Below are 12,817 nucleotides of genomic sequence, written 5' to 3'. Positions count from 1 at the left end.
AATTTCAAGCTGAGAATGTGGACACGCAGCTACTTAACCACTAACAGTGTGGTTCCCAGGCTGCTTTGCACAGTGCTGCAGCTATAAAATGTAAGATAATGTGAGATGTGAGACTTTGGCTGTCTTCATGTCTCAGAATTTTAATTGCTTTTCTCTACCCGGACCCTGTTTAAAAGGACTCCCCCTCCTGTGAGAAAAAAAAAAAAGTTCATTTGACCTTCAACAGGCTGGTGAGCGTCTCGAGGTTTTGCTCATCTTTGAGGGAAATAAATGTTAAAAGAATCGTGCTCTGTTAATTTCGTTAGAGCCTAAAGAAATTGGTGCTTGCATGTTTAATCCCAATGAAAACAGTTTTCTCCTTGACCTGAATATTCTGCACTCCTCTTGTCTGAGCCGTTTTAACATCTTTCAGGAAATACAACCTATAAGAAGTTGCCAGTTGAATTCGAGGACTAGGCTATTAACACTCTTGCTGCTTCACTGGAGCTGCTTACTGGAATACTGTGGCTACACTGGATCACTTCCAGATTGCATGTGTGGGTGTTTTTTTTTTTTTTAATAACAGACACAGTCTTGGCTACACAAAATTTAAAGAAGCATTCACATGATGTTGCACAGACAGTTCAATGGGAATAATACGTTTCTTCCTAATTAGTTAGAAGAAATTGATGATAGCTATAATATCTCATACTTGACTAGTTCTCAACAAACCAGTGGTAAAATAACAGTAAAGCAGAAAAACATGGGCTAACATTTCTGACCTTTTTGCGTCTACATTGCAGCAAATGTAATAAATATTTGATATGTGAAACTCCTCTAGACCCCCTCGCTGCCTACGGTTTATCAAAGAATTTTTGTGCCAAAAAGTCAGTAGTTTTTTAAATGGGGAATATAAAACTTCAAGCTGTCGGCCTTAAGCCCGGGGGTGTTGTAGGGAGTGTTGTAAAGTCATTTAGAGTACTATGACCTCTGCTGAAGGCCTCCACACACACACACACACAAACTTCAACACAAGACTGGGCTCAGTATCACACTCACATCTACTGTAACGTGTGTGTATGTGTGTGTGTGTGTGTGTGTGTGTGTGTGTGTGGGCAGCTTGAAGTAGGATGATGAAATGGCCACTGTCACATCTGATAGAAGTCACAGTGATGCTGATGTGAATAACATCTCACTCTCTATAGGTGGTTTCCTTTGCCTCAGTGGAAAGTGTTTGAAGTACAGTGCGGCAGAAGTAGCTCAGTCGTAAACTGAGATGCTTCAGTTGTCACAATTTGTTTGTACCAGGTTGCAGTGACTTGTTTGATTTTTCTCAGAAAAGCAATGAGGCAGTGTCTTCCCTCCCGGCTCTCCCTGCTCAGTTTGTTACTTAGACTTAGGTTCACCATTTATGTAATTTTGAAATGTCTGGGGATAAGGGGGGCTTTGACCTTCCTGGGTGTGTGTATGAGGTGGGGCTGGCACTTTCAGCAGAGTCTGATTGGTTCCAGTGTTCTCACATCAACACAATTTTCTCTTCAGCCATGACGTGGGGAACAAAATGTGTCATTGGTCCATTTTGGGTGGGTCCCCACATCATAAAATTACCGGAAAGTTTTAACATGCCTGGCCCAGGTACAAAAACTAAATTCATGTTACTTCAGGTTTGGGCTATGCAAAACAAAAATAAAATATTTGGGAAAATAAAGTAAAAATATTGGCTTCATAGACCATCATCATTCATTACTATGTACTGTGTGAAACTGGTGGACGGCCATTATCAAGTCCATCCTGATCCCTGACAATCTGTCGGCAGTGTATATCCATAGGCAATTGCAACAGCGATGAAGAGAGAATCTTGTCTTGTGATAATTTTCCTGCACTTCCGGTCTGTGGCTGCGAAACTGCAGTCTGAAGGATTGAGATCAGTGAGTGTGTGAGGGAGTAAGAATAGGAAGACTGCACTGATGTGTGTTTTCGGTACTCAAGCAATTATCTACTTGTGTTTGTGTGTTTTGCAGGATATAGCACATACTTGAGGCTTTGTATTTACTGCCTATGTCTGCCTGGATATTTCCGTACACAACCTTCTAATTGTATTTAACATGGCCCTCTTTATTCATTTCCCTTTCCTTGCTGTGTGTTGTCAGTTGCCTCTGCAGCTCCTTTGCTGTGGGAGAAAAACCTCCAGCTGAGACAGGAACTGAAAGCACATTATCATTATGGCTCATATTGCATTTAAAACATAGGAGGGAGTCCGTTTGTTGGTTTTTGTCATTTCACGCTGTCAGAAGTGGTCACAGAATGTCTTTACGTTCGATGCCACCAAAAAAAAAAAAAGATCATGGGCTTTTGCTTTGGACTGATGACAACAGGGGTTTATTTAGGGAAATTGGAAGCCACCAAACCTATTAGACCTTGAGGATAAATCACATGGGATCATTTTGAAGGTTTTTATGGTTGACCTCAGCAGTGTGTTTGTGAACAGGATGTAGAAAATTGTGAAGATATAAGACAAGGCACTGAGAAAGCTTTAGAAAGGTCAAAAAGTTAATAATTAAGCTGCCTAATTACAAACCCAATCAAACTGTGACTTGGTTTGATGAAACACAGAAGAAAACTATATATATATCATATATATCTAAGTACTGTGCAAAGCAGTACAAACTCTTTTTTTGCTTGTCTCTCTGTGTTATCTTTCCCACTTTCTTTCTCTTTGTGGATAATGTTATGACGCTCTGTGTTTGTGTGTGTTTCCATCCCACAGTGGAGTATGACAGGGAGCTGTCTCCACAGCGGCGTCACCACAAAGAGTTTAAGTTCAACCCCTCACAGATCCCTGAGGGCGAGGCAGTCACCGCAGCAGAGTTTCGCCTCTATAAGGAGTGCATGAGCAACGCCTTCCACAACGACACCTTCGTACTTAAAGTCTATCAAGTGGTGAAGGAGCACCCTGACAGGTAACACACGTATGTGTAGTGAAAAGCTTTTAAGTAGTAGAGACTACAGAAGTAGTTTACATTAGAAACAGGTTGTAAATCAGCCCGACACATTTGTATCACCAGAAACTTTGATCTTGAGTGAAATCATATTGAGAAGGTTTGAGTTTTGCTTGTTGGGCCAAAGAACATACATCTGTACTTAGTGTAGATATTGAGAGCATCCCCTTTGTGATGCTGTGGTTGTGATGGCAACAAGAAATAAGTTGCTACTGAAAACAGCAAGTGTGCTCAGTTGACGTTTCTGGATAAAAAAAACTGTGTTTTAGAAATGGCACTAATTCAAAATCCTCCTCCCCCCAAGTGAGCCTGTCTGATACATGCCAAACATTTACATTGCATCTGCAGAGGTACATAAACATTAAGGAAGATTTCTGAATGATATTTGTGTTATATCAAGCCTGCCCAGTCAGAAGGAACACTGACATGAAACATTTTAAGTCTTATGAAGTCTAACCTAAAGTCAGTGGATATACACCAAATTTAATATATTCTTTAAAGCTGGTTCTGTATGGGGACCCAGTGCATTAAATAAGAAACAAAAACACCTTTAGGTGTGATATGTGACTTTACATTGTGTGATATGTGACAGGTCATTGTAGCGTTGCCCTTGTCTGAAGTCTTGAAGAACCATATCCTTCAGTCTCTTTGCCTCTACCTTTGCTTCTATGCCCATAGCATAATGTTGCAATCAACATAGGGATAGTATTTACAGGTAATTAACAGTCCCTTGTTTTCTCTAGACACCCAAAATCTTCCCAATATTAATATTGTCCCAATAGATCACATAATATCTGTCGTCAAGCTCTCAGAGTTCAGGCTGTGGCTTCTATCTAATCCCTCTACCATAAAGATCTGATCGGTGGAGTGTTTTTAACCATCCTTCTGACAGTTCTCCCATCAATGCAGAAGATTTCTGAGGCTCTATTAGAGTGACTGTGGAGTTCCTGGTAACTTCCCTGACCAAGGCCTTTTTCATCTAGTTACTCAGTTTGGACCATTTCACAATTACCATACCAATTACCAACCGTGTACCTTTAATTACCTTAAAATGTTATTATACCTTTATACCTGTAGTGATCTGTGCCTCACCCCAGCTTTATCATTGATCTACGAGGATTTACCTGGACATGGTTTAGTTTTTGTACTGACATGCAGTGTGAATTGTTGGACGTTGTATTCACAGGTCTGTGCCTTTCTAAACTTAGTCCAGTGAGTTTGTCCCTGGTGGACTCTGGTGGACTGGTGACGTTCAAGACACATCTGAAAAATTAACTCTACAACACAATGAAGTGTGCAAACAAGTGAACGGGTCTGAATATGTGTTCAGGCCACTGTATATTTTTCCTGCCTAAAGGTTTCTATGGGTATCAAGAGCTACTTATTTTCTGCATTCCTTTATTCCTGCAAGGGGTGGTTTGTGCTCTCCAGCCTGGAGCTAAAGCCTTTTATTTTTGGAGATATTTGGAGATTAAAGGGTCCATATATCTACAGTTTCAGTATTATTGTGTTTTTACCTTGAAGAAAATTACAGCCTGGATGGAGCACGATCAGGTGGAGAAAAATGCCGCACTGTGTTTGTGCTTTGTAGGAGTGAATTTAAGGTGCAACGTGCATTCACTGACAAACTTTTATAAAACGTTTAATGACATAAATCATTCCAATGACATTAGGTTGCAGCTGTTTTGATTTAACATGTTCATTTTCTACAGTCCTGAAAGTAGTGTCTGAACTTTGATCATCTTGTCTGTAAGAAAATGCTCGAAAGTTTAGTTTTTTTTTCCCATTTTGCACCTTTTCCAAAACTGCAGCCCGGTAATCCCTCAAACGGTGGGAAGCCCATTAACTTTCTCGGGCCCCTCCTTCCCGTAAAAACCTCACTCCCATTTTGACTCTAAGCTGTAATGATAGAGCACATAATTAGCCTAACACCTTTGTACTTTTCATTTGATTCACTAACAGCAGGCAAAGAATTTGACAGATCACAATGCCAAAAATGTGTCATTGTATTGAGAAAGGACAAACTTATTTTTAAAAAGTAAAAAAAAAAAATGTATGTAAGGGAATCATACTGCATACGGCATAATAATTCCCTTATTTTATATGTCAGTCAGTTTCTGCCAAAAGTAAAGCAGTCTGTACACATCTCTTAAGGGTTTGCAGACATTTAGCTCCTCTTACAGTGAGGTAATACATGTGTCTTCTAATTGCTGCGTCCTTTCCTTCCATATTTATCATCATATGCCTTTTCAGCTGATTAAACTTGAAAGCAGATGCAAAAACCTGACCAGCTGTGAGCTATATGCTCTCCCACCTGGTGTTACGTTTTTAACAGTCACTGACAAGACTTATAAAGAAGATTTATTGTATCAGAAAAAAACACTACATTGACCCTTAACCTTATTAATCCAGTTCATTTGAGCAGGCAGTCAGTAAGTTTTACTTTAGGCTCTCAGTAGCCGTCAGTGATGGACCCCCGTCATCCTTCATCAGCTGACTAATGTGTGACACTGTCCCACTATAACTATGAGGTTTTTATGGTTGTTCTTAATAAAGACATAAAAGGTCAGATATTTTTTGTATTATCATTATAGGCACATTATATTGGTTAACATTCTTGGCTTAGATGAAGACATTTTATTGCAAATTAATGCAGAAAACCATGAATTTCCAATATACATACTTCTTCTTGCCACTGTATGTGGGGAGCAGCGTGTAGAGGCTCATACAGAAACTGTCAGAAACACTCTCATTAATGACCAATAAAGAGGGTCTGCTGATGCATGACTACAGGGGCATTCTCCGAACACCTGGATGATTGGGAGGCTTTGATGTCGGCTCTGGAGGAGGTCAGACAGACCTAACGCTGTGTTATTACTACTGTAATGGGACAGTGGGAGGATAGGCCCTCTTATCACTCGCACATCTTTTCCTCACGTCTTCTGCTCTCTTTTTCATTATAAACTCAGCGACAGCCTCATTAGACAGGTCGCGTTCTTCCCATTTGACACAGTCCTACATACTGAAGTCTGATTTCACTGACACAAAATGTTGTAAATGATATAAACATACCTGTGGCCTGATACCAAAGCTTTAATCCCTTCCTTTTTCGTGTCCCTCAGAGAGGTAGACTGCATGGTCAAATGTACAGCAGAGTACAATACAGTGTGTCCCAGCATTTTCTTTTAAGTGTAGCTATCCATCTTCCTGTCATTTTGTTATGATACCGTTACCCTGGTACAAAGCAAGAACTCCTGTGTTTGTCTTGATTTCTTTTCTTTCTTTTCTAACTTCTCCCATGTCCTCTCAGAGAGGCAGACCTGTTCCTGCTGGAGTCTCGCAGGTTGTGGGCTGCTCAGGAGGGCTGGCTGGAGTTTGACATCACTGCCAGCAGCAACCTGTGGGTGATGAGCCCAGTGCACAACCTGGGCCTGCAGGTCAGCGTGGAGACCAGCAGCGGTAAGGGATCTGATTACATGCAAGGATTCTTACATTTAAAACACACAAAGTCACAACATAACATAAAATGTTGTGTCCTCTCAAACAGGACAGAGCATCAGCTTCAAGGAGGCGGGGCTTGTGGGCCGTGACGGTCCACTGGAGAAGCAGCCGTTTATGGTGGCGTTCTTCAAAGTCAGCGAGGTGCGCATCCGCACCGCCCGCTCCACTGGAGGCAAACGTCGGCAGCAGAATCGGAACCGATCCACACAACCACAAGAGGGATCCAGAGGGCCGAGTCCGGCAGGTTAGTCGAGTCGACAGTCATCACACAGATTAACAATGAACACAGTCAGACCTCAGAACTGACCTGAACTCAGCGTCACTACACCAGTAACTACATGTCTAACGTGTTGGGAACAGTGGATGATTAGGATGTGTTTGAGGTTTGTAGTCCTCTTTGACACACTTAAATATATTAGAAATTGGCCCTGACATCAGCTGAATCTCTCTGTAATCATCCCCCATCAGACAGAAATCCCACGAGATCCATGTCCAAAATCTTTTTTATTGTAGCTCCTCTGTATGGAAAGCGCTGAATGGGAGCGCAGTATATTCTGAAACCTTCGTCTGTACGGTAACAGGGATTATAGAGCTTGTCATAGCAATATACCATATGAATAAATGAAGATACAGACAGGTGACCTCATCCTCTGAACCTCTTCATCAGTCTTCATCCTTCTCAGCAGATGATGTAATGAGCAGGTATATGCGTGATGTTATAAGCGCTGCAAGCGTTTCACATTAAATTAAAACCTCCTCGGCCCACCTTTCACCTGCTGTGCAGTTCTGGCCAGACTTTACAGCCTTTGCAGTTAAGCTGCTTCTGTGAGGATTCATTGTGTGACAGCTGCAGCACATAAAGCTAGAGCTCAGTGAGCAGCCTGATCCTTTGCTAATTTGACACATGAAGCAATGTGTTAATATTAAGCCCTCATGGCTCAAAGCTCTGGTTTAAGGCTACGTATTAGTGGAGATCCCTGTATGCAGCAGTAGATAAAGTGCATATATTATAGACATTTCTGGGAATTAGTGTATTCAAAGATTTTAATGTCCAGTGGCAATGTTTTAAAAATTCTTCCTTATTATAAATCAAACAATTCTTCCTTATTTTCTGCTTATGACAATTATGGCATGATTAAGGTCAACGTCACTGCCTTTCTCAGTAGTAGTCACACTGTGATGATGTTAACACAGGAGGTTGTAAGTTGAAATCCTGCAGGGCTTTTTCTCAGTAATTGCATTAGATGAAAGCTTTAGCTGACATAACAGAGAACAAAGACTCATCATTTGTTATGCTACAGGACAAGTTAGTGTACCACATGTTCAGTTTGGCTCCAAACCTCGCTTCTCCCCTACCCAGCTGTCACCTTTGGTTTGAGATGGCCCAAGATCTTTTGAAGATACTGTGATACTGCCATACACTGGTGGATCAGAGGGCTAAGGCACACATGCTCCCAATGTGGGTTGGCATTTCTGGAATGGATGTCATTTCAGCCCTCAGCAAGTGAGGCACTATTTATGTTAAATGTTAAAACAGAAATCACAGTTTGAGAGGGTGAGACAGAGATGTGACCCTTTATAACAGTCCCAACAAGGTGGGTTGTCTGTAGTCTGCTTCACTGTCCTAATCTGTATCAGGAGGATCAGAAAACTTCTGTGAAGTGAATCTGCTCAAAAATCAGCTCTAACAAGGACAATCTGTTAAATACACGTCCTGGAGGATTGGACTTTACATAACCCAAAACATCAAGACCTCTCCACCTCGCCACTCGGGACGGTGGGGAGTGTAAATATTTAGATCCAACACAGGAAGCAGGGAGGCCCCCTGCACGACAGCCGAGTGTCCGCGTCCAGCAGCGGACTGCTGGGACTGGATGGGATGGGAGGATCCGTGAGGAATTCAGGAGGGCATATGGTTTCAATACTGCATCACTCACTCCAGAGACGGGGAGGAGGACAGGATGGATGTGGAGAGCATCCGTCTTGCCGCGCACTCATGGGGAGAAACAAAATGTGGACGTTGTCCCCCCAGTTTGTGTTTTGGACAGAGCTACAGTACATCAATTCAGGCCACCACCGGTCCGACTAAAAGGAGCATTTCACTGATAATTCACCCAGATCCTCTTTCAGAAGAAGAAAAAAAAAAAAAAAGAAAACACGAGGTTCAGAAAGCAGCGGCATGTTTGTTTTTAATTGCTCTAGTGTGCACTAGCTTCCACATAGAAGCTTTTAAATCTGTTTTCGGCATGACTTGATTTACTCTGTGTGTTTTTCTAAATATAGTTTCCCTCCTCTGCCCAAATTGCACACTTCTGACCTGTCTGGTTAAGCACTGCACCCGATTTAGCAGCATCTGTCTTGATCAGCTCAGTGCCAGTTTGTCTGAATCGTAACACTTTCTGACACGCTCACAGCTCACTGCTATTTTTGTCCATTGTCGTTTAGATTTGATACATTTGGCTGTAGTGATAAATCACTAAGAAGCCTTTCTCAGTCTGCTGATATAACAACCTTTTAACTGGAAAACTTGATTTTCCCTGACTGTATTCCCTGTGAGGTTTAGGTTGTTATGTTCTCATTTTCACTATTTTACAACATGTGATATCAAATGTCTTCCAGATGACACAGAAGGACAAATTCAGCCAAATACATTTATGCGTTATTAGTTTTGAGATAATTGTGTGATTATGTATGTGTGTGCAATAAATCAGCTTTTTTCCCCCCAATTTTCACTCATAGAAACAGACAATTTGCAAATCCAGGGGCTTTTGCTCTGTTGTCGTTTTATTTGATCGGTCGGAAAATGGGTACTTTTTTTAAATTTTCTTTCTTTAAACTCAAATTTGAAGTTATGAGGAGAATGCATGAATATTTTTGTCAGCAGGATGCTTCCACCCCCTCTGGGTGTGCCTGATATGTGCTCAGTGGAAAACGCTGCTGTGTGCTTTGCCAAAAGAACAATACAACACCTTTAAAGGTAATTTGGGGTTTTGTGGGCGATGGAGGGAGGTAATGGGAGTCGGGCTGGGCTTTGGCTGTGGGGGAAGTTAACAACCATCTGGGAAGGAATATCACATCCCACTGCAGCAAAGGCGGCCTGTAATTAGGCCTAGCCAGTCATTAGCTGCACAACTAAAAGACTGACCATGCTAACAGTATCGCTTAAAGAATTATAATAATGCGGTGCTCGGCTAGCTTTGTTTTTTCATCTGTCTCTCTTCTCCTCCCTCCTCCTCCCCATTCCCCCTCACTCCCCGCCCGACCTTTTGTTTACCGTTGGAGTAATTAGACATAGCAGGGCTCCCTTGCAAGGTTTAATAACCTCAGTGATGAAAGACAGGAAGAAAGATAAACTTCAGCAGTAAGTGGCTGGTGGGAGGGAAAAAGAACATCAGTGACAAGAGTGACATTCTCCTTTCATCTCTTCATGGCCGTTCACAGACTCTTTCCTTCCTTCTTCCGGGTTCGAGGACCCTGATTTTCTTTTAAACGTTGGGCTCGTAGAACCCAGGTTTTCTGTCACCACCACCGCCTCTATGGTAGTTCATATAATTGCTACTGTGAAAGCTGCAATCTTTTTTTGTTCCAAAACGAGTCCTGATTTGTGAAATTACTGGAGCAAACTATAGACTTAGAGAAGCGGTTTGAGAGATTGTGGCCTGCACTGAAATGTCTTTTTCTTTCAAATGTCACACACATACAGTAGACACACATTTCCTACGTGGGACACCTGGGCTATAACAACCAAATTGGCACCATCGGAGTGTTGTATTTTCCCAATCACATGTAATAAATGTAATTTATAGCCTTTTCCTCCTGATAGAGGGGCTGGTGAAAGTGTTTTAAAGGCTTAATGAATGGCAGGTAGTGTAGTGAAGGGTTAACACCAGTCTAGCACTCACACAGTATTGAAAGTGTCAGTCTTAAAGAGCTATGATGCTGGCGTTCAGTAAGGCGCAGTGTTATAGGATAGACCACTGCTGACACACGTCAGTGAATTCAGCGTGAACTGGTTTATTAGACATGATCAAATGTCTGTTTGTCCACTCGCAGAGAAACATTTCTAGGCTGAACACTGTTAGTTAAGCTGCTGTAGTGTGGGAGCAGAGCTCAGTGCCACAGGCTCCATTCACATTACTGTGTTATTAAAATAAATACTGCTTTCTTTCCATTTAATGTACAAATATTTGGTCGTGACATTAGTGGAAAGACACAGGTGAAACCGAAGTTCCTGGTTTGGTTCTTTTAAAAGTTTTTGGGATGACCCCTGAAATCTAAAACTGAAATTACTCGAAACGTGTAGACTTCATAGTATGATTTGAACATGTCTAATAGTGAATAGTAGTATAAAAATGGTATAATAAATATAATGTGTTTTGTGGGTTTTTCACATCCCTTCCTACCACTGCTCTCTGTCAAGCAAAGGAAAAAGAAATGAATGGAAGCCTAATGGAAGCTGGAGCTTAGCAGTAGCTGTGTGGCATTAAATTTTTACAGGCAGGAAGGAGAGATGTGGTTTATGGGCACCACAAATCTGGGCTTTTACACTCAATGAAAGCCCACAGTAAATATCAGCTTTATTCCTCTTAAAGAAACCCACAGACTGTAAATGCAGATGGCTTTGAAGGTAGAGAGGTGCAAGGAAAATGACCAGTGTATAGGAAAAGAAGACGGGAATATTATTCTACATTTCTCTGCGCAACTCAAGATATTTTTTTTATGTTGGTTGCTATTTTTGTTTAGTGACTATAGTGAGTTTATGATATTACGGTGAAGGATTATGGGAATAATATCATCTGATAATAACATTACCATTCTAGAAATCCGTTTAGTGAAGCTGTCTGTAGCCACAGACACCTCAGGACTGACTGTATTAATGCTGCCGGTGTGAAGGTCCGACTAATGTGCACTTAGCATTGCAGCTTGACTTGCACTCCACCCTGTGCTGTGACCCAAAGCTAAATGTCACGCATCACAAATTAGATCTGGATGAGGGAGCAGGGGGGTCCTTGCGAGAGTGTGTGTGTGTTTAATAAGGGAGTGTGCAGATTGTGTGTGTGTGTGTGTGTGTGTGCAGAAAATGAGTGCCATATGTTATTTAGAGACTTGTTGACTGGCACACAAACACTGAGCAGCTTCATATTCCAATACAGACTGGTAGATGTCTATATGTTAACTCCACGATTCCCTACCATGTGTAAACATCACCTCAAGTTCATGTCAGTTCAGCCAAGTTGCTCAGCCAATCAGGTTGAGTCTTTCAATGGCACGTATCCTCTGTCCTTGGATGTTTCCTGTATATAAACACTGTACACACTGTACATGTGCCCCACAATGCAAGAAAAAATAAAACAGCTGAATTTTTAGAAAATTGTAAAACTTACAGGACAAATCAGTGCAGTCCTGCAGCAGCTGGTCTGGGACCAGCGTGTTTACTCATTTGTTTCCACACAGTAAATCTGTTCAATCCGAACGCTGCTGAAGACTCTAGCAGGTCAGTCAGTCCACAGGGAGGCAGGATCATCCCGTGAACTGATATCCATGTGCATCCCCCACACACACAGAGCTAGACACACGTAGACGTACTGTACATGGTTGCCTGAGCACACGCACACAGACACACGAGTGACTGTACACACATGCTGTGTAAACTGTATTTCTACTTTAGCAGACACCCAGCGTACTGCCCTTCCTATTGGAAAGGAAGGAACTGGGGAAACACCTGACTGTTTCCCACGGTTACAGATGACCCCTTGACTTCAGCCCATCACCAACTGTCGTGACCAAGTCACACCTTTCATTTCCTGTCTAATTAATCAGATGATATATTTAATGTTTGCGTTTTGCTGCAATAGAAAGAAAGTTGTGCTCGATGCTCTTAAACATAGTGAAGTACTGTTGTGGAACGCACACATTTTTAGCCCAGGCGCACAAAATGCAGCCCTCACTAGAGCAGTGTTTGCGCCGTGCTCCACTTCATTCTCCCCCTCTCATTTACTTCAAGTTGAGATGAATCCAAGTGACAAATCCAACTCGCTCCCCTCTAAATGTCTCTCTTTATATTTGAGATGAGTCCAGATAAAACACATGGGTCTGGGCAGTGCAGTCTGAGTGTCTGTTCACAATGAAATTTGATTTGATGATGAAATCTTAATGCAACTAGCGCTAGCAAACTTAAATTACAACTCTCCCTTTTAATGAGTGGCTAAGTGGTTTTGGCCGTTAACCAGACAAACATCAGGTCATTTGTGTGTGTGTGTGTGTGCTGCAAATGTCACTGGCAATGAATGATAGAGGCAAATAAATGAAATCTTTTACATAACTGAAATGTGTTTACA

The 12,817-nt window shown here is 41.8% G+C and overlaps 1 protein-coding gene across 1 annotated transcript in view; it reads left to right on the top strand.

Annotated features, from left to right (window-relative positions):
* Positions 1–12,817, top strand: part of bmp6 (bone morphogenetic protein 6) — a 35,697-nt gene that overhangs the window by 18,405 nt on the left and 4,475 nt on the right. The window contains exons 2-4 of the mRNA XM_026361766.1: positions 2,747–2,939; positions 6,289–6,437; positions 6,526–6,723. Of these exons, the coding sequence (XP_026217551.1) occupies positions 2,747–2,939; positions 6,289–6,437; positions 6,526–6,723 (540 nt within the window). The remainder of the gene's footprint in view (positions 1–2,746; positions 2,940–6,288; positions 6,438–6,525; positions 6,724–12,817) is intronic.

The sequence above is a fragment of the Anabas testudineus genome, chromosome 2 (genome assembly GCF_900324465.2).
Source record: "Anabas testudineus chromosome 2, fAnaTes1.2, whole genome shotgun sequence".
Classification (NCBI taxonomy): domain Eukaryota; kingdom Metazoa; phylum Chordata; class Actinopteri; order Anabantiformes; family Anabantidae; genus Anabas; species Anabas testudineus.
The sequence above is the reverse complement of the archived record's forward strand: the minus strand, read 5'-3'. Positions and strand labels throughout refer to the sequence as shown.